Genomic DNA, 23,387 nt, shown 5'->3' with positions numbered 1-23,387 from the left:
AGTTCCTCCAGAACTTTGCATGTGTTGCTTGTACCTTTGAATTCCATCTTTTCCCTCTTTATGACTTTTTTTTTAGTTGCCTTATGTTGGTTATAAAACTTCCCAATCTTCTTACTTCCCTTTATTTTTTTGCCCTATTATATGCCCTCTCTTTGGCTTTTATGTTGTCTTTGACTTCACTTAGCAGCCACAGATGTGTCATCCTCCCTTTAGAATACTTCTTCTTTGGGAGATATATATATATATATATACACACACACACACACACCCTGTGGCTTCTGAATTGCTCCCAGAAGTTCCAGCCGTTGTTGCTCTGCCATTAACCCTGCCAGTGTTCTTTTCCAATCAATTTTGACCAGCTCCTCTGTAATTCCATTTGCTCTACTGTAACACTGATACATCTGACTTTAGCTTTTCATTCCCAAATTACAGGGTAACGCTATCATATTATGACCATTTCATGGTTTCTTTACCTTAAGTTCTATAATCAATTCTGGCTCATTGCACAGGTCCTGATAAGTCAAAACACTATTGCTAATTATGAACCTTAGAAATTCTTGTTAAAATTGTTTACAGACTTCTGGCTTAAAAATTGAAATAAGTATCATGAAACTATAATACAAGAATTCTGCTAATACTGTATATTAAGTAATTATGTGATCCTTTTCTACCCTTTCCCATTGAAGTTTCACTGACAGATCATGTCACATTTTGTATTTTTTCCTCTCTGTTGATACTAGGAGGGGATAGAACATTTCGTTTTACAGCCGCATTGCCAATTCACTTAACTCATTTGGAAGATCATAGTTTTTTGCTACCTTCTTCCTCTATTATGACTGCCATTTCATGATAGTCTCTTTTCCCAGTCAAAAAAAAAGGCAATGTTTTAATAGTGAATATATCAGAAGGTAAAAGCTCCAAATAAAATAGAACAGTTATTGCTTCAATGGGGATATGAGCAAAGTAAATAAAATTTATTATTAAAATACATATATGTTACCATATGCAACTGTGAGCATACACAGTAAAATCAAGAAGCATAATAGAATCAATGAAAGTTCACACTTAACAGGACAAACAAGCAATGTGCAAAAGTGTACAAGTTAAGCTTTACTTTCTATTTCTTTGCAAATGGGTTTATCTTGTTAACACAATAAGAAAGAAAACTTCCCCCTAATGTAATTTCAGACTGGAGGGTGTGAGAATGAATGCAACCTTTCACTGCGTCTAACTAGTAATGAATATTAAACAGCTCCAAGATCCAATTCTGTGATTACTGGAATGTGATACAGGTGTCACAAAAAGAAAGACTTTGCTCATTTATGATATTTTGCTGTACGTTCAGGTTATTGCAGCATACCATTTTGCTGCAAGAGGACCCCATGAAGCCAATTTACAGCCTGGAGATGCAGTAACCATACTGGAAGCTCATGATAAGAGAGGAAATACAGAATGGTATCTCATAGAAGTAAATGGACAAAGAGGATATGTACCTTCAAATTACTTGGTGAAGGTGCCTGTGACTGGAGTGAGGAAATCATTTGCACTATAATACTTATTATTTTAGAATGATTTTGAAGTTGCACTAAATTGCCTTGAATGCAATTGTTGTTGTAGCAAGAGTCATGAAGAATTGTGAATTACTACATTTGATGTGCTATGTGTATGACAATATGAGAATATTTTAGATAGTAAAAAACATTTTGTGACATATATATTTAAGCTTATTGGTATATTTTTAAAGAAACTAGTTTTGTTTATTTTGAGAAATGTAATTACAAATAATTATCAGAGTAGTTGTATATTTTAGGAATTTTCAGTCAGATTTCAAATTGTATTATCTCCCATAGGTTAATTTTAGTGTTTAAATATGGCACCCTGGAATGTGAAATGCTCATTTGACTTGTGCACTTTTAAACTTAAGTTCAGAATAAATAGAGAAAAGTCTAGGCAGATTTGTTTATGATCATACAAATGCTTACTGCTCGGTTTCAAATAAATTATTCTGCACTTGTTAACCTTCAGCAGGGTATTTTACAAAACCTAGCTGGATAGCGCCCTGAATCTTCAGAGAAATTCCTGAATAGTTCACATGAAGAAATTATTCCTAGAAAGCTGAAGTGCCACACTTGTTAAAATAACATAGTAGAAGCTTTCCTTTTTAAACTAAATTGTGTTATTAGGAGCCAGGGTAGGCTTTATGCTTTTATTACTTAAGGTTTTAAGTGCTGCGTTTCTAAATACTGGCATCTTGGAATTTAATGAATAAAATAAGTTCTTCTGAGAAGGTCATTAGCCAATTGAAGTATTGTATTTATGATCAATATGAAGTATTTTCCTGTATGTATCTGTATGCTTGCACTTAATTATGTTTATAAATTAACTGTAAAAGGATATTATGTAGAACACATTTGTACTTGAAAGTATTGATTGTTGTTAAAATTAGAGGATGAGAAAAGAACTATATGCTGTTGGAATCAAATAGTAATTGAAAAGTGAAGACAAGTAAACGTTGGAAATCTGAAATGAAAATGTAAATGCAGGAGGCCAGACAGCATAAGTGGAAAGAGACACAGAATGGATCCCTGACACTGTCAGGAATATGAAGTTCAATCTGAAATGTTAATTCAGTATCTACCTCCACAGACGTCTCCTGAGCTGCTGAGAATCTCCACTTTCTGTTGCAGTTCAAAACTCCATTTTAGTAATTTCAAAAAAAAAGACTACTATATGATAAATTAACCATTTCCATGTTGTACACTTACCTTGGGAAAAAATCTCTACTAATTATGGTCAATCATAACGCAATAACCTTTTATAAAAGACAGGCTTATTCTGAACAGTATATTTGTAAGTCATGAACTCACTTTTTTGCTTAATTTGACCAAATATTCCTACAATCTGCTTCACCAACTCTGACCATCCCCCTTAAACATTTCCCATCTTTTATTTTAAATATCTGATGACCATTTTACTTTATTTTTTCTTTGCTTTAAATATTTTTATGATAAATGTGGCTGTTTGTTACATTACCATAGATTATCATTGATAAATGCGATTATTTATCTTTCATGTTAATTTTTTTATTACTGTATTGACTTCAGTATAAAACTGTTTATGAATAATTTGTACTTTCCCTTTTGTTTGAATGGTGGATCAGTAGTAATTTATTTCCAGAATTTGCAGTGATAATAGTGAAACCATTAATACTCTTTATTATAATGGAAGAAATCTGATAGCAAGTTCTGGAGTTTGCACATGAACAGTCAAACACACACCTCGAATTTCAGGCTCTTCTCCAATTGCACTTGTTTTATCTGTATATAATTTGTGATTTGACAAGATTTTCAATAGTCACCAAATAGACACAGTGTAATAAAGTGAAAATGACATGTCTCGTTCACTGAGGTATTGCTGAGTAATTAAGTTAAAAATTATAAAGTGCTATAGCCCATTATGAAGTTTTATAATGATCGGATTGCTATTCCTTCAGAATTCTATGGTTTTCGAAGTTAAAAGTAAGTGCATAGCATGTGTTTAAAAGAGTCCAAAATATGGTAATACAAATGTTCCAATATTTATTTTGTTCACTAAATAAAAAGTAATGCTCGCTATCACCCTACTTGATTGTATGTGAGAATTTTTGAGTGTGATTTGCTTTTAATCTAGGTATCTGTTAGAGTAGGTACCTGACAGAAGGTGGGATGGGGAAAGGGGTGTTCTGAAAACCATATATTGTAGGCAGTCCTCTGTGAGGTGAATGGCAAAACAACTAAAATTTGATGGGTCAGTAATCAAATCATTGTATTTTGATGCAAATTGATGTAATTAATTGGTAATATAGATGCATTTTGTTAAATCGGTTGAAGTCTTGACTTTTATTACTGTATTTTAAGAGGTCAATTGGAACAATTTGGAAGAACATTAGGAGCAATTTGCTCCTGTGCAATAAAAATGTAAACCAATACAGCAAATGAAAACAATCTCAGGCATCACAAACTTCACTGAAAAACCATATAAATGCTATTTCTCTGAAATCTGAAAAATTTATTAAAGTGTAAAATTACCATATAGAATTTGTAGTTTTATGATATATATCACATAAAATAGAGTGGAAATCAGGATTTAAATCAACAGAATGAATCAATTGCTTGAGAAACATACAAAAATGTTGTAGGAACTCATCAAGTTAGCGTCAGTGGAGGGGAGTAAACAGTCAATATTTTGGGCCAAGATGCTTTATCAAGACTGTAGGGTAGCCCTGAGGTCTTGCCCGAAACTTCGACTGTTTGCTCCTCTCCATAGAGGCTGCCTGACTTGATAGGTTCCTCCAACAATTTTGTATGTTTCTCAAGCAGTTGATTCATTCTGTGGATTTAAATCATGATTTCCATTCTATTTTATATGAGTAAATGTGTGTTGCTCAAGATTTCCAGCATCTGCAGAATCTCTTATGTTCAGCAATTGCTTGAAATCTCACTACCCTGACACTAGAAAGTTGAAAAATGCATCAAGTTCCTGAAACAAATGTTTAGTTAATCTTTCTTTGCAATATCTATTCAGCTGTACAACAACTGTATCAACTATTGCAGTTGGTGTTATGAACAACCTTGGATTGGGGGTAAGAGGATGAGTGATTAGATGCTAGATGGAGAACTACTGTGAAAAATGAGTATTTTGTTAAATTTAAAATGGATACTCCTAAAGCCAGTTGTCAGCACTGGAATTTGTAGCCTAGTCCCTTTTCAACTGTTCTAGATAAATTCTCATGTGCCATGCTAAAGCTAGGTTCTGCAGTAGATTTTATAGGGAGGGTGTGACATCAGTTAGCATAGTAGTAGGCAGTGAAAATGTGTTTCAAGGTACATTGCAAAATGTATGTCACTGCTAATACCTGGACAGCTTCATGTATTAGAACCACAGATGCAAATATGATCCAGAGTGAAGAAACCCTGACTACAAAGAAGGCATTAAGTCTTGGATGATGCTTCACAATCAAAGAACTTTAAATAAACTTTGAGCTACATGATAAATTTAGCTGACATTTTTGAATGAGAGCTTTTTCAACATATGGTTATGGTTTGAAGAGGTTAGATTCAGACAGAACAATAGGTGTAATCAAGCTGGATTGAGGGAAGAATTTTTTCATATGATTTTCTAACTTGGATTAAAAAAAATGGAAGTACAGTTGTACCCAATGGAGAATCAAAGATAAATATTGGAAAAAATGCTGTGGTGAGCCATCACAAAATCTCCAACCAGGTTAAATAGGATGAGAAAGGAGCTTAATTCATGTGCCCTTCCTCTTCCTTTTCAGTTTTGATGAAGTGTCTCAGCCTGAAGCATCAACTGTTCATTCACTTCCATAGATGCTGCCTGACCTGCTGAGTTCCTCCAGCATTTTGTGTGTGTTGCTGCGAAAGGAAGGCTTCCCACGGTTGTTACAGAGAATGTCAGCTTTTAATTTGATGGTGCAGTGACCTGGATTGAAGAGAATTAAACAAGTAATTGAGCACTGAATTGAGAGGTGGCAAACTGTTCTAGACTTTGAGTAAAAGATCATTGGAAACTAGATAGTAGCCATAAAGAAGAAAGACTGGTTTGGATCTGTTGAAGAGATCAAAGTCAAAGAAAATTTATTAACCAAGTATGTATACTATGTGTCACCATGGGATTCAATTTCTTGCAGGCATTTACGAGAAAATAAAGAAACACAATAGAATTAATGAAATCTATACATAAACAAGGGCTGATAAGCAACCAATGTGCAAAAGACAACAAATTGTGCAAACACATAAATAAATAAAGCTGAGAATATGAGTTATAGAGTCCTTGAAAGTGAGTCTGTAGATTGTAAAATCATTTCACAGTTGAGGTGAGTGAAGTTATCCACGCTGGTTTAGGAGCCTCATGGTTTTAGGGTTAATACCTATTCCTAAGCCTAGTGGTGTGGGACCTAAGGCTCCCGTACTTCAGAACTGAGAAGAAGGACTATAGTACCAAGAAGAGTTCATGGTATGGATGGTGAGGGTCCTTGGAAATAGATTCTGCTTTCTTGTGGCTGCACTCCGTGTAAGTGAGCTGTGGAGGGTTTTACTTCTGATGGGTGATACGTTAGATTTTACAGAGATTGTGAGTTTGATGCATCTCCTGGACAGATTAAGCTTGGAGAACAAAAAAAAACAATGAGAGACTTGAGAAAGTCAAAAAAAAAATGCGAGATAGTAGTTGTGTCAAGGCAACAACCTTAAACATTTTTCTAACAAGTAGAGGAAGAGATAGAAGCAGCCAAGATGGCTGATCAGATGCTGTTAATCATAAATATTTATCTTTTTACTGAGTGAAAATATAAAGTTTCCTTAGAAGACAGAATTATGCTTTCATTTATTAATAAAGTTTGTTTTCTAAAGCTTTGCAACATGTTATGTGTCAAAGTAGATGTAAAGACACTTTTTGTTGAACCTTTACAATTACAACTAGACACTACATTTAAAACTGAAGGAAAATAAGTACGCAGTGCAAGATCTTACAAGACCATTTCTCACTTTTATTCCAAGAAACAACTGGTAAGGTTTGAAAAATATATTTTGGTCTACAAATTTGCAAGTTAAGATGATATCATTATTTATCAATTGGTTCTTCTGCTTTATAATACAATTATCAAGAGCAGTATAAAAGGAATATTGTTCAACTGAAATTTTGGACAGCAAATCTAAAAGTGATCTGTTTGCCAGACAGAAATACAGTATGGAACTGAAGCAATTTGTCTACTGTTTAGAGATTGCTTGGAGCAATGTACCCATGCCAGCAGTTATCATATCTTTAATGGTGATTCTAGAAAATTGACAGAACATACTGTTGCAATGAACGAGGCGAACCCAAATGCAGGACACAGGCACGGAGATTGAGTTAGGATGCAGACGCGGGCGTGAGCATTGAACGGTGAACAGGAGGGAGTGCAGGAAAACAGGAGGCAGGCAGGATTTATCTTGACACGGAGCATAGAAGGGAAAAATGGCAGACAAAACTTTTCTTAGCACAGAGAGATGGAGTTACAGAGGTAAACCTTGGTGCTGAAGTAAAACTTAGAATACTTATCTTGACACGGAGAGACTGAGTTTCACAGGTAGACCTCGGTACTGAAGCAAAACTTAGAACACACAATCCTAAGCGGCTGGGAAACGTTAGTTATCACATTGGCAAAACCAACGATATGGCAACTAGTGGGTGCAAAGCCGGGGTTCTTATGCTGCAGGTCCTGATGAAAACCAGGTGTGCAGCCATCAAAGGAAATTAGGAGGAAACGGGGAATTAACAGTCTGGACCGTGATAGTACCTGCCCCCAACGGGAGTCTCCAGGCAAACCACCCGGCCTGTCTGGATTGTCTCTATGGAAATCTCAGATGAGTGAAGGGTTCAGGATGAAGGAGTGGGGAATCCAGGTGTGCTCCTCAGGACTGTATCCCTCCCACTCAACCAGGTACTGGAGACCCCTGCCTCGGCGGCGCACATCCGGTATTTGCCGGATGGTGTTCGCTGGGTAGTCGTCAATGACCCGGGTGGGTGGAAAAGGTTCAGCAGGAGGGCACAAAGGGCTGACAGACACAGGTTTCATTTGGGAGATGTGGAACGTGGGATGAATGTGCATGGATCTGGGCAGTTTAAGTTTGACCACCGAGGGGTTGATGATGCTCTCGATTTCGAATGGTCCGAGGTAAGGAGGGGCGAGTTTCTTGGGTTCATTCTTGAGGGGGATGTCTTTTGAAGAGAGCCAAGCTTTCTGACCAGGCCGGTAGTTGGGCGTAGGAATTCGATGGTGATCAGCAATCCTCCGGTTACGGTCAGCTGAGCGGAGCAGGGCCACGTGTGCATCCTTCCAGACCTCGCGGCACCGGTGGAGATGAGCCTGAACTGAAGGCACGGTGATGTTGTCTTCATGGGCAGGAAACAGAGGGGGTTGATAACTGAGGGAGCATTCGAAGGGAGATGTTCAGGTGGTCGTGCTGACCAGGGAGTTGTGGGCGTACTCCACCCAAGTGAGATGGGTGCTCCAGGATGACAGGTTGTTGGTGGATATGCAGTGCAGTGCTGCTTCCAAATCCTGGTTTGCTCATTCCGTTTGACCATTATTCTGTGGATGGAAACCAGAAGACAGACTTACTGGGCTCCAAGGGCTTGACAGAAGGATCTCCAGACTTGAGAGATGAATTGGGGGCCCCGGTCAGAAACAATGTCAGAGGGAATTCCATGAAGGCGGAAGACGTGATGGACAAGGAGGTCGGCTGTTTCACGGGCTGTAGGGAGTTTGGGAAGGGCTATGAAGTGCACAGCTTTGGAGAAATGGTCCACAACCGTGAGTACAGCAGCGTTACCATGTGAAGGGGGTAGTCCAGTGATGAAATCCAGAGCAATATGGGACCAAGGGGCGCCAGGGACAGGTAGGGGATGAAGCAACCCAACAGGTGGTCGATGGGAGGCTTTTCCACGGGCACACTCAGAACAGGCAGAGACGAAGGAGAGAGTGTCAGCATCCATGGTGGGCCACCAGAAATGTCGCTTCAGAAGGGACAGAGTTCGATCGATTCCAGGATGGTAGGCGAAACGAGAAGTATGTCCCCACTGGAGAACCTGAGACCGGACAGAGTCAGGCACGAAGAGGTGATTGGGGGGGGGGGGGGTCCATCACCTGGGTCAGGTTGAGTCCGTTGAGCCTCTTTGACTATGGATTCGACCTCCCAGGTGAGGGCAGCCACAACACAGGATGGTGGCAGGATGGTATTGGGGTTGGGAAGGGCTCCTCGGAGACGTATTGACAAGAGAGAGCATCTGGCTTCACGTTCTTGGAACCAGAACGATAGTTGAGGGTGAATTTGAAATGGCCAAAAAATAATGCCCAGCAGGCTTGGTGGGAATTAAGGTGTTTAGCTGTTTAGATGAATGCCAGGTTCTTATGGTCTGTTCAGATGATGAATGGATGTTCAGCTCCCTCCAGCGGGTGCCTCCACTCCTCCAAGGTGTGTTTAGCGGCCAGCAACTCCCGGTTCCCAACGTCATAGGTCTGCTCAGTGGGAGATAGACGGCAAGAGAAGGCGGCGCAGGGATGGAGCTTTTGGTCTGGGACGGAGCGTTGGGACAGGATCGCTCCTACCCCACAGTCGACTTCCACAATGAATTGGTGAGAGGGGTCAGGTTGGACCAGGATGGGAAGGGAGGTGAAACGCCTCTTCAGCTCCAAGAAGGCTGAGTCCGCTTCGGGGGTCCAGTGGAAGGGGGTCGCAGGAGAGGTGAGCTGAGTAAGGGACGCTGCCACCCAGCTGTGGTCTCTGATGAAGCAATGGTAGAAGTTTGTGAACCCCAGAATTTGCCGGAGTTGTTTGAGTGTTGTGGGTTTTGACCACTCTGCCACCGCCCGGATCTTTTCGGGATCCACCCTCACTTGCCCGCTCTCGATGATGTACCCCAGAAAACTGACGGGACGGGCATGGAACTCACACTTCTCTGCCTTAACAAATAGCTTGTTCTCCAAAAGCCTCTGAAGAACCTGATGGACACGGTGGGTGCCTTCCTGAAGACTGCGGGAGAAGATTAGGATGTCGTGCAAATAAACAAAAACAAAACAGTTAATAAGGTCCCTAACGACATCGTTTACCAGGGCTTGGAAGATGGCGGGGGGTATTGGTGAGACCGAATGGCATGACCAGATATTCGAAATGACCGAGGGGGGTGTTAAAAGCTGTTTTCCATTCACCTCCCTCCCTCTTCCTGACCAGGTGATAGGCATTCCGCAGGTCCAACTAGAGAAAATTGTGGCCCCGTGAAGAGGCTTGAAAGCAGGGTTGATAAGGGGCAGGGGATACTTATTCTTTACGGTGGTGCTGTTCAGGCCACGGTAGTCAATGCAGGGGCGTAGTGAGCCATCTTTCTTCCCCACAAAGAAGAAACCTGCACCTACAGGGGAAGATGAGGGTCGGATAATGCCAGCCACGGGAGGGTCATTTAGGTAAGCCTCCATTGCTTCCCTTTCTGGTCGGGACAGGTTGTACAGCCGACTGGTGGGTAGAAAGGCTCCGGGGAGAAGGTCAATTGTGCAATCGTAAGGGCGATGTGGAGGCAGGGAAAGAGCCCGTTGCTTGCTGAACACTTCTCCTAGATCATGATACTCTACTGGAACCTTGGATTAGTCGGGGGGTTCAGAGGCAGACAAGATCGCGTTGACCTCTACTGGGGAAAGGGCTGATTGTAGACAAGTGGAATGGCAGAACGAACTCCAGCTGACTTTCTTCCCAGTGGACCAGTCGATGTGGGGGTTATGACGGCTTAACCAGGGGTAACCAAGAACTATAGGGGCTTGAGGAGAGGGAATTAAATTGAGTCGTACCTGTTCCCGATGGTTTCCGAAGAGACGGAGAGGCGGGGGTTCTGTGTAATGTGTGACTCGGGCCAGTAGTCTACCGTCCAGTGCCCGGGCGTCCAGGTGGGCACTCAATGGCTCATGACGAATTCCGGCTTGGAAGGCTAAGTTTCCATCCATAAAGTTTCCCTCAGCGCCGGAATCCACTAGTGCCAACAGAGGCAAGGACTGTTGGTTGTAACACAAAGTGGCTTGAAGCTGCATCCGGGGTCGGGGTACGGAACGGAATGTTGTCTGACTCAACAGGGTCCCCTTGATACTGGTGAGCCTTCCCTTTTGGCCGAAGGGACAGGTGACAAGGAAGTGACCGGACTGGCCGCAATATAGACACTCACCCGCTCTCATTCTCCGGAGTCGTTCAGCGGGAGAAAGGCGGTTCCGTCCCAGCTGCATGGGTTCCTCTCCTGGGGCGGTGGAAACGACAGGGCTGGGACCTACCCCAGGAGCAGGAGGAGGAGAGAGTCTTGTTCTGGCGGGAGGCGGTAATGAGTGCTGAGGAGTGGCCAAAGGCGGTGGACGATCTGTTCTTTCTCTGAGGCATTCTCAGAGGCGATTGTCCAACCTGGTGGCTAGAGAGATCAGGAAATCCAGGCTGTCGGTGTCCTCTCTTGCTGCCAACTTTTCTTTCACCAAGTTGCTGAGACCATTCCGAAATAACCCTTGGAATGCCTCATCATTCCACCCCGAGTCGGCCGCTAACATCCGGAACTCCACGGAATATTCGGCAACACTGTGTGAGCCCTGGCGGAGAGAGTGTAGAGGCTTGGCAGCGTCTTTACCATGGACAGGGTGGTCAGATCGTTCTTATTTCTGCCATAAAAGTGGCGAAAGAAGAGCAGATATTCGGTTGGTAGTCCAAACAGCTGTGGCCCACGCTAATGCACTTCCCCGTAACAACCCCATGCTATAAGCAATCTTTGACCTATCCGTAGAGAACGTGCACGACTGCTGTTTGAACACCAAGGAGCACTGAAGAAGGAAGGCCCGGCACTTCCCCAAATCTCCAGCGTAGTGCTCCGGTTCAGATACGTGAGGCTCTCTTGGCAGGGTTGTTGCTGACACGTGGGGTTGCCACTACAGGCTGTCTGGGCTGGTTAGACAGGGTTCCAGGAGTGGGTTGAGTGAAAAGAGTGGGGACATGGTCCACCTGGTTACCGATCTGTGTGATGTGAGCAGACAGGGAATGGAGGTTCTCCATGACCTCCCGAAGGAGTTGGTCATGCTGTCCCTGTATAGTACCCTGGCTGGAGAGAGCTTGTTGAAGGGTATTCGTGTCCACTGGATCCTTGGTGGCCAGATCGTTCTGTTGCAAGGAACGAGGCAAACCCAAACGCAGGACACTGGCACGGAGATAGAGTTAGGATGCAGACGCGGGCGTGAGCATTGAACAGCAAACAGCAGGGAGTGCAGGAAAGCAGGAGGCAAGCAGAACTTATCTTGACACGGAGCATAGAAGGGAAAACGGCAGACAAAACTTTTCTTAGCACGGAAAGACGGAGTTACACAGGTAAAACTCAGTGCGGAAGTAAAACTTAGAATACTTATCTTGACACTGGGAGACTGGGTTTCACAGGTAAATCTCGGTACTGAAGCAAAACTTAAGGCTGATTTATACTTCTGCGTCAACTCGACGCCGCAGGTACGGTGTCGCTGCAAACCTTAGAGCCTACGCGGATATCTACACCGTAGCCTGATGCACACCTCTCCCAAAATGTAACTACACGTCACGGCAACGTAGACCGAACAACTGTGATTAGTCCGCTTGGTAGCATCGCATATCCTCCTGCGCTGCAATAACTTCCCATTGGGTGACTGAAGGGCAGGGAAGGAACTCTGGCTGCAATGCTTTCCATAAAGCCTTACAGACCTCCAAAATTATGGAGGACACATTTCGCTTTTACGAAAAAAGACGCTCGCTTTAAACTTGTTTACCCCGAAAAGACTAGCATGACCATGAAGCCTTGCGCGGGCAGGTGTGTGTGCATGCGCGACGTGCCCGAATTACAGAGCGATGCAGATACACCAAAGCACAAGTATAAATGCTCATAACGCACGCAGGCCACTTGCGTAGGCTACGGCGTCCATTTGACGCACAAGTATAAATCAGCCTTTAGAACACACAATCCTCAGCGGACGGGAAACGTTAATTACCACACTGGCAAAACCAACGACCTGGCAACTAGTGGGTGCAAAGCCGAGGTTCTTATGCTGCAGGTGTTGATGAAAACCAGGTGTGTCGCCATCAAAGGAAATTAGGAGAAAATGGGGAATTAACGGTTGGAACCGTGACACATACTCTATTACAAAACCTCAAAAAATAGATAGGATGAAGCAAAGTATCAAAAATATGTTGGCACAATCTTACTTGTCAACACAGCACTGTATCTGGACTCAAGCTTAAGTTTAGCAATGGCATTTATACATTCCAGACGTACTAAAACAAAAAGACACAGCAAGCAAAAATTCTGTTATGTTAATTCTAATTTAACATTCTACAGGTATTTGCCACATTTGTAGTGGACTACTCAACCCATCCATCTGTTTGCTCATTAATGCACTGAAAGTCTAGTTAATGACCTGTCCACATAAAATGGAATGTTATTATAATGCAATCTGACATGTGTAAAATCAGTAGGTGGGAAGTACTATCAGACATGAAAAGGATATACAGTACGTAGCTAACATCAGTGTAAAACTAGATTAATTCAACATTTTAAATAGGAAAATAGTTAAAATGAAACTTTAGCTGCTCAAACATTTCTATGACAAGCATTTTAAATACAGTGTAAATGGCCCATTAGCTGAAACATAGACCTAATATGTTTGTAGTATAAAAAAGTACTTCATCCATGCATTGATTTTCTGAATACATGATACAACAATAAGTATCCATACATTTTATTAATCTGAATAAAGTGATGAACTTGAAAGACAATTATTGTCATACATTTAGTGATGGATGCATTACAAATTTGTACTTTTTTCTAATTAATACAATAAACAATAATAATAGCTAACTGGGTGAATAACTTGTCATATTTTTAAGGTTAAAGTTGATGCAAGTTGATGGAAAATGGAGCAATTTGCAAAGATGCATACATTTGTAGGTTTCAATGATGTGTTTGGCTGTAGTACATAGCAATTTAAGGAAGTCTTTTATTTCGAGACAATCATACTTCTCACATTACCATAAATGTAATAGTCGAGTGACATTTCTTAAATACTCTGTTTATGTGCACATCGAACATTTATCTTTCTCATTGAAATAATGATGAGCACTCTTGTCCATTTTTGTAGGAAACTAGGAATGCTTCAATTCCCTTTCCAGAATATTAACAGAGAGCAGTCACATTCTTACAATGTTCCTTTTCTAAGGTGGTATGATATCAAACGTTTTGCTCTAAGGAGATGCCTTAATTTCACAGTTGACCTTAACAGACATTTTACAACATTTTAGTTGCATCTACCAAAAGACTAATTGAATGTTCCAGTCCAGTGATTTCAGGTTACTGACAAAATGAATAACTACCTGGTTGCAATTTTTCAGCCTATCTTCTTCTCCTTTCATTGCCACAAATTATTGTTGCACAATAGTTTTGTGTAATCTCACTTAGTGTCACCAAGAATTTTATCAATGGAAATGAAAATATTTACTATTTCATCATCGAGTAGTCCTCTGAAGTTGTACCACAAAACAGACCTTTATCTTGCAACTGGCCTATTATGGAAACATGACAGTTTAATATCATAGAAATTGCAGCATAGCACAATGTTTTTCTTAATAAATATAAACATTAGCAGAAAAGCAAATGACAATATGAACTAGTATGAACAAGTTCAAAGTATATTTATTATCAAAGTGCACATATTCTACCTTGAGATTCATTTTCTTGCAAGCATTTCAAAAATAGAATACAATAGAATTTTACAAAAAACTATACATAATCAAATGCTGACAAACAAGCAATGTGCAAAAGTAGACAAACTATGAAAATAAAAACAATACAGAGAACATGAGTTATAAAAGAGTCCTTGAAATTGAGCCTGTAGGTCATAGAATCTGTTCAGAGACGATATCCATGCTGGTTCTAAGTTTGATGGTTGCAGAATTGTAGTGTAAAGTCAAGAAATACATCAATTATGTATAGACATAGATAATAACTTTAAAGGATGTTCTTTTGTAACCTCACTGTTATTAGATTATTGAATAGTTCCCTGGTAAAGTAAGATGGACTCTTGACTATAAAATCGACCTCCATATGATCTTGCACATTATTGTTTACCTGCGCTACACTTTTTTCTGTAGCTCTTTCCTCATTCTGTTATTGACCTTCTAACTTCAACATACATGTCCTCTGTTTTATCATTGATACAGTAACATTCACCATGGTCTTAGTGTGTTCAAGCCCTTTAATAAAGGCGGTGAAGACTGAGAGTCATTGGCATGGTCAGAAGAAATAATCTACCTATATTTTTAAACCAATTGTGATTAACAATAATGAAATGTGTCTCGAATTTTATTTCAGATATGAATAATGTATTTCCAATCCATCTTGACAAAACTAAAAGAAATATTAAATACAGTATTGAGAGAGACAAGATAGTTTCCTTGAGTGTTAAAATTTGGTTCTTCCCGGGTGGGGAGATAGGAATTTTTTGAGTCCACTTTCTTCTTTATAGTCAGAACATGAAGAGAGGCAGTAAACTGCACCCTTTGGCCTAAAAATTGTTTTGCTACATGGTAATGGCTTTGAGATAGCACTGGGAGTTACTGTAACATTATAAAGGTCCCATAAATCTTTATTTGTGAGGTTGACCGAACAATATTGTCAGCTTTGGATCAGTTCAAAGGTCAGTTGAATCAGTTTCGTATAGAATATTATATTGATCAATTACAAGTGCCTGCTCCGACAGTTTACCCTAAAAGTTGGGATTTTGGCAGACAGCTCTTAAAGGGACATACAGTACTGGAATACAAGATGCAAATATTTAGCTCCAAGGAAATAATGTTCCTTTAATGAATGAAAGCTGAAATGATCATAAGACAATAAGACATAGGAGCAGAATTACACCATTTGACCCATTGAGTTTGCTTTGCCATTCAATCATGGCAGATCCTTTTTTCTTCTGCTCAGCACCACTCCCCAGACTTCTCCCAGTAACCTTTGATTCCTTGGCTAATCAAGAACCTATCAATCTCTGCCTTAAATACACCCAACATCTTGGCCTGCACAGCTGCCTATGGTAACAAATAACAAAAATTCACCACCCTTTGTCTAAAGAAAGTTCTCTTCATCTCTGTCTTAAATAGATGCTCCTCTATCCTGAGGCTGTGCCTTCTTATACTAGACTGGGAGTCACTGTGGGAAACATCCTTTCAAAAATATCTAGGCCTTTCAACAATCAAAAGGTTTCAATGAGACCCACATCATCCTCCTAAATTCCTGCGAATACAGGCCCAGAGCCATCAAACATCCCTCATATGATAACCTTTCATTCCCAGAATCATCCTTGTGAACCTCCTCTGAACCCTCTCTAGCGACAGCACATCCTTTCTTAGATAAGGAGCCCAAAACTGTTCACAATACTCAAGCTGAAGCCTACTAGTGCCTTATAAAGCCTCAGCATCACATCCCTACTCTTATATTCTAGACCTCTTGAAATTAATGCTAGGATTGCATTTGCCTTCCTCACCACCGACTCAACCTGCAAGTTAACCTTTAGGGTGTTCTGCACAAGAACTCTCAAGTCCCTTTGCATTTTAGGTTTTTGGATTTTTCCCTGTTTAGAAAATAGTCTGCACATTTATTTCTTCTACCGAAGTGCATAAAAATGCATTTTCCAACATTGTATTTAATTTGCCACTTCCTTGCCTATTCTGCTAATCTGTCTAAGTCCTTCTGCAGCCTTCCTGTTTTCTCAATAGTACCAGCCCTCCAGCAATCTTTGTGTCATCTGAAAACTTGGCAATAAAGCCGTCTATTCCATCATCTACATCGTTGATATACAGCATGAATAGAATTGGCCCCAGTAACGACCCCTGAAGAACACTGCTAGTCACTGACAGCCAACCTGAAAAGCATCTTGTTATTCACACTCACTGCCTCCTACCAATCAGCCAATGCTCTAACCATGCAAATAACTTTTCAGTAATACCATAAGTTCCTAACTTGGTAAGCAGCCTTATGTGTGGCACCTTGTCAAAGGCATTCTGAAAAATCAAAATATACAACTCCCACTACATCCCCCTTTATCTATCCTACTTGTAATCTCCTCAAAGAATTCCAACAGGTTCGCCAGGCAAGGTTTTCCCTTAAAAACCAGGTTGACTTTGTGCTATCTTGACCTGTGTCACCAAGTACTCAATAACCTCATCCTTAACAATTGATACCAACATCTTTCCAACCACTGAGGTCAGGCTAGCTCATCTATAATTTCCTTTCCGCTACTTCCCTCCTTTGTTAAAGAGTGGAGTGACATTTGTAATTTTCTAGTCTTCTGGAACCAGGCCAGAGTGCAATGATTCTTGAAAGATCATTACTAATACCTCCACTATCTCTACCACTACCTCTTTCAGAACTCAAGGGTGCAGTTCATCCGGTCTGAGTGACTTATGTACCTTTAGGTCTTTCAGCTTTTTGAGCACCTTCTCCCTTGAAATAGTAACTGTACTCTCTTCTCTTCCCTCGCATCCTTCAACACTTGGCACACTGTTAGTTCCTTCCAAGTGAAGACTGATGCAAAATACCGATTTAGTTCATCTGTCATCTCCTTGTCCTCCGTTATTATTTCTCCAGCCTCATTTTCTAGTGGTACTATATCTACTCTCATCTCTCTTTATTTTTCCCATACTTGAAAAAGCTTTTTCTACCCACTTTGATATTGTTTGCTAGCTTGCTTTCATATTTTATCTTTTCCTTCCCAATGATCCTTTTAGTTGCTTTATGCTGGTTTTTAAAAGCTTCCAAATCCTCCATCTTCCTGCTAATTTTTGTTTTGTTGGATATCTTCTCTTTTGCTTTGACATTAGCTTTGATATTCCTGTCAGCCATCATCGTACTATTTTGCTATTTGGGTATTTCTTTGTTTTTGGAATACATCTGTCCCGCACCTTCCTCATTTTTTCCCAGAAATTCACACCATTGCTCAATGTCTCCTTCCAATTTACTTTGGCCAACTTCTCTTTCATACCACTACAATTTCCTTTACTCCAATGAAATACTGCTACAGCAGACTTTACTTTCTCTCTATCAAGTTTCAAGTTGAACACAATCATAGTGTGATCATGGTCTCCCAAGGATTCTTTTACCTTAAGTTCCCTAATCATTTCCAGTTCATTAAATAACACCCAATCTAGTGTTGCTAATCCCCTAGAAAAGTCAAGTGGCAAACTGCTCCAAAAATCCATCTCGCAGACATTCTAGAAATGATGGATATGTACTGGGAATCTGCTCGGTAGTATCAATGGAATCTGGGCAGATTGCTGAAGTCAAGTGCCTACAGGTGGCAGTTTCTTTGTGCAAAGGCCATCTTGAAAAACATTCAAGTCTACATCCAGGTGCACCTTGTCAGGAAGTTGCCATGAAGGTTTTGTTTCAGAGTAATGTTACAATACTGCAGCCAAATGCCCATACCTGCTCACCTTACTCCTGCGAGAGAAAGGAAGTTCCCATAAGATTCTCTCCCTGAGTATGAAGTTTGTCACCTGAAAAGGATACTATGAGAATACTAGACCAGTGGCAGAAACCTGGAATGATCCCCAGTCTAAGAAACTTAGAGCAGCCACGACTTTGACCTTCATGTGAAATGCAATCCAGGCACATTGCTGAGGCTGTTTTTGATATTGCAGGACATCATTGATCTTAGTGAAGTCAATGAATGGAATTTGAGTATTAACCGTTTAAACAGTGGAAAGTCAGAGTTGGTAATTACTGGTTGTTCTGTGAGGAACAAAAGGGTCTTCTTAGAAACTGGATCCATTTCCAGCTCACTGATCTGTTGCTCAGCCAACTGTTCACGTTGGTTTGGATCCAATTATGGCTCGAGAGATAATTAGGCAGTTCAGTGATACTGGGAGAGGCAAAGTGGTTAATGGAAATGCCCAGACATAGTACAGAGTATCTTGTTGCTCCTCCCATGTTTTTTCCCCACCTCTACTTGCAGCTCCAGTACCGGCTCACTTTCCAGCAGTCTGCCTGCCTGCCTGCGAAACTATAGGTTTCACAGCAGACATGACCAGATACATTTTGATACATCAGTTTGTGTGTTAAATTATGGGAACAATATGTTGCTTTCATTTATTTTATCTAATTTTGCAATTGTTTCAGGAGATATTTGAAAAGCCTGTAACACTTCAAGATGTTGAAGCAACACACATCAAAGTTGCTAGTGAACGCAGCAGGTCAGGCAGCATCTCTGGGAAGAGGTACAGTGACGTTTCGGGCCAAGACCCTTCGTCAGGACTTCGTCAAGATGTTGAGCTCCAGTTTTAAGGCAGCCATTTTTCAGTGTTGAAAATCACGATTAAAGCAAAGATTGAGTGTTATATTAGTATTGACATCATTTGGGAGGGTTTATGTTGGAGAAAGCGAGATCTGTACAGGCCAAGATATCTGGATGCAAGTGTAATTTTATCTTACACAGTGCTCTTCTTTTAATTATTTGATGGAATTTCTTGACCATTATTTGCTGCTACCTGTAACGGGCAGCTGGAGAGCTGTTTTGTCATAAGATATGGGTCACCTCTCTTTATTCATTGTCAGTTACAATATATAGACAATAAAAAGCATGTTGGCATGTTGATCAATTGCATTAGTTTTACAGAAAATGCATCCATTGTGGAGACAAACAAGAGACAAATTACTTCTATGAAATATAGAATATAATAGATTACATTTCACAAACTTAAATACCCCAATTGTTTTGTGCTGAATTGAGAGTTTATGAAAGTTGAGGTTAAATTCTTGAATTTCATCCAAAATAATAGGTTATGAAAATACATTGTAGACCTGATAAAAGAACAGGTTGCTTTAGATATGATCCTATGGAAGGAGATAAAATTCATTAGTAATCTTAACAGAAAGAATAATTCTGAGGGATGTACCATGATATGACAGAATTTCACATTCATCTTGAAAATGACAAACTGAACTTTAGTTATAAGGTTGAATTAAAATAATTAAATAGATATGAGTTGGCTCAGGTAAATTTGGAAATTTTGATTAAAAGGCAGAATGATAGATAAGTTGTGGCAGACAATACAGAAATATGTTGTTATTCTCAAAGAATGTATGTTTCATTGAGAAATAAAGACTCCATGGGAAAAGCCACCTGTCCGTGGCCAGCAAAGAACATGATAGATTATATTAAATTGAAAGAGGAAGCCTAGGACCTGAAAGTTGGGAGGACGATTTTAGAAACAAAATCTTAATCAAAAATGATAGTAAGGAAACTGAAAAAATATACAAAAGGGGACATCAAAAGACCTTCAATAAGTACATGAAACAGATAAAATAATCCCTTTGAAGTTGGGACAAGAAAATGATAATAATATAGAATAAGGAAATGATAGCAACATTAAACAAGTATTTATGGCTGTTTTCACAGCAAACAACTTTGAAAGCAATGAAAAATAGTAGGTACTCGGTGGCCAAAAGCAAGATGAAGCTTAAACAATCAATATTCCTAGACTAGAAGTATAATTTTGAGATGAAAGGCAAACTAATGGGACTAAAGATGACAAGACTTGTGAACCCAGTGGGCTGCATTCTACGGTTCCAAAGTAAATGGCTGTAGAGGTAATGGTTGCATTGGCTGTGATCTTATAACATTTCAGGTTTCATGGAAAGGTCCCAGCAATTTGGAAAACAGCAAAGTTCAGTACACTACTATTTAAGAAAGGAGGAGAGAAAAATGGGAGCTATAGAAACGTTAGCCTTACATTTGCAATCCAGCAGTGCTGGAGTTAAAACATAACACCCCAAAAATTATGATGTGATTAGGTAGAGAGAGTATAGTTTCAAGAAGGGGAAATAAGGTTTGACAAATTTATTGATAATTCGGAATTGTAACTGACAGGAGGGATGAAGTGGAACTAATTAATGAGTACTTGCTTTTCAGAAAGTGTTTGATAAGATGCCAAGTAAAAAGTTATTGTAAAAGGTAAAGGCACATGGTATTGAGGGGAATATGGACAGATAATTGGTTAACTGTCTGAAACAGAGAATATGGAAAAATATGTCATTTTAATGCTGGCACGATTAACTAGTGGAGTACATCAGAAATTAGTGATATAATCTCTGCATTTATGAAAGGGAAATCATATTTAACAAATAGTTTGGAGCTGTTAGGTACTGTATCGAGTGCATTAGTTGAGGGGACATAAGTGGATGTGGAGTACTTCGATTTTCAGAAGGCTATTAATTAGGCCTGATGTGGGAGTTTACTATTAGCATTTGTGTGAATTGACAGCTGGATAACAAGCAGGAAACAGGGACTCTAACCCAACCATTCATAATTTACATCAATGACACAGCTCAGTGGATCACCTACAATACATAAAAAAGCTGAAGATGCAGCAAGTCACAAATAAAAACAGAAAACACTGGAAACACTAAGCAGGTGAGGCAGCATCTGCGAAAAAAATTGTTAATTTTCAGGTTGAAGAACCTTTATTAAAATTTCACCTTTGACCTGAAATATTGAGTTTCCAGCATTTTTAGCTTTTATTTTAGTTTCAAGAACAGCATTCCCAAATTTCCTGATGACATGAATGTGAACAATAATATGACCTTAATATTCAATAATGTGAATGATAATGGAAGCAACAAGGCTTGAAGTAGCTGGAGATATGTTAAGGGAGGCAAGTAATATGGAAGATGAAATATACTGTGCAAGATGTGAGATTGTCCATTTCTGTAAGATAAAACACAAATGCTGAGTAACATTTTTTTTTAAATGATGAGAGATTGGGAAACATTGATGTTTAAAGGGATCTGGGCATTCCTGTATACAAGGAAGGCTAACCTCCAGCAGGCAATCAGGAAGACAAATGTTATTGCAAAAATAAGGATGTTTCTTTGCAATTATGTTGGATTTTGGAAAGACTCACCTGGACTATTGTGTACAGTTTTGTTCTCCTTTTGTGAATGCAACAAAAATTCACCTGATGTCTCCTGATGTATTCTCGGAATGGAAACAATATCTCATGAGAAATTAAATGGGCTGGCTATCTATTCTCTAGGGTTAAGAAGAGTGAGATATGGCCTCAATGAAACATAAAAGATCGTTAGAGAGCTGTGCAGTGGGAGAGGTGGATGTTTCTTGTGGCTAAAGATTGTAAAACCAGAAGTCACAAACAACCAGGCAATTTATGACTGAAATGAGGAGAAATTTCTCAGATGGTGGTGAATCCTTGAAATTCTCTACCCCAACGTCTTGTGGAGGCTTAGTCATTGATTACATCAAAATAAAGATAAGTTTCTAGGTATTAAAGGTTTATAAGCATAGGGCATGGAAAGCATATTTAAGACAGAAGATCTTGATGAATAGCGGACAGGTTTGAGTAAATGAATGGTCCAGTGCTGATCCTATTTCTTATTTACAATTAACATAAGGGGAAAATGCATAGTGCATCCAAGAGAAATAGGCAAGCAAGTTGTGAGGAGGACACCAGTCATCGACAAAGGGATATAAATAAGGGCATGAATAAAAATACAGCATTTGGACAACAATGTGGGAATATATATGCACTCTTGTAACAGGTATAAAAAGTTGAGCATCGTCTAAATAAGTGAAATTGTTAAACATGAATTTTCAGGAAGATCGAGATGTCCTTCTACAAGAAATTAACATGCAATCGTGCAGCATTTCAGAAGGTGCATAGAGAAATTGGAAGTTATTAGAAAGAGATTTAAGTACAAAACAATTAAAGTCTGTTCAGGCCTTTAATAAGAAGAAACTTGGTTTCTTTATTTCAACTGAGGATATTCTTACCTTGGATGTGGTACAGGGAAGTTCACCAGATAGACCCCAGAGGGAGTTATCTTATGAAATAAGGCTGAGCAAATTGGGTCAGTGTTCTCTGTACATTTGAAGAATGAGAAGATATATTATTGAAATGCATAGATTTAGAAGGAGCTTAACAGGGTAGATGGATCTTGTCTCTGATTAAAGGTTTAGCCACTTAAGGTAGGAAAATGGAGAAATTTCTCTCAGAGGGTGATAAATTGCAAATATTCCATCCGGTAAGCCATTAAATAAATACAAATCTGAGACAGATTTTTGGATGTTAAGGAAATCAACTGTTAAGGGGATTGGGCAGGAAATTGGAATTGAGGCCAAACTGTGATCAGCCAAGATTTAATTGAATGGCAGAGCAGGCTCAAGATCCTGTTTGACCTACTTCTGCTCTTATTGAAGCTCTTTCGTCAGAGGCGTTTTGGTGTCAAATACACAATATAAACCAATGAATTGTCATAAAGGATTAAACCCTCACAAATTGCTCCTGAAGCTTAATTTCTCCAAAAAAAAAACTGTTGCATATATACATTACAGAGTCAATAAGTACAGTTAAAGTAACATTTTTGTTAGGTGAAAAGCACTTCTAAGCACTACAATGTAACACATTCTTATTCACTGCCATCAACAATGCTATATGCAGCTTTCTGGCTGTCAGATGTCATGTCTTTGCGGAATAACATTACTTACTACCTGAAAGCTGTTATTACTCTGGTATTTATTACTGTAGCCATAGAAACCGATCCTAGTCAAAGCTGCCATTATCTACATTTCCACTTTCTAATTTTAGTAAACTGATGCCTCTTGCTTTGTAAAGTATTTTCTCCACTTCCCCCTAACTTCTTAAACAATCCAGATCGCCCACTTCAACTTAATTTTACCATCCACTAGTGCTCTCTATTTCTGCAATCTCATGTCTTCCCATTTCCTCCACTTATATACAGTACACTCAATATTT

At 39.7% G+C, this 23,387-nt stretch overlaps 1 protein-coding gene across 7 annotated transcripts in view; it reads left to right on the top strand.

Moving 5' to 3' along the window:
- Window positions 1-3,799, top strand: part of arhgef37 (Rho guanine nucleotide exchange factor (GEF) 37) — a 123,019-nt gene extending 119,220 nt beyond the window's left edge. For 5 of the 7 annotated variants that reach the window (XM_072263745.1, XM_072263749.1, XM_072263747.1 and 2 more), the window contains one exon: window positions 1,346-3,797. In XM_072263745.1, the coding sequence (XP_072119846.1) occupies window positions 1,346-1,552 (207 nt within the window). In that variant the 3' untranslated portion in view covers window positions 1,553-3,797. Of the gene's footprint in view, window positions 1-1,345 lie in introns of all 7 variants that reach the window. The other 2 variants (XM_072263744.1, XM_072263743.1) reach the window with 2 other exon arrangements.
- The last annotated feature ends 19,588 nt before the right edge of the window (window positions 3,800-23,387 follow it).

This window comes from Mobula birostris, chromosome 7 (assembly GCF_030028105.1).
Source record: "Mobula birostris isolate sMobBir1 chromosome 7, sMobBir1.hap1, whole genome shotgun sequence".
NCBI lineage: Eukaryota > Metazoa > Chordata > Chondrichthyes > Myliobatiformes > Myliobatidae > Mobula > Mobula birostris.
Note: the sequence above shows the minus strand (reverse complement) of the source record. Positions and strands in the feature narration are given on the sequence as shown.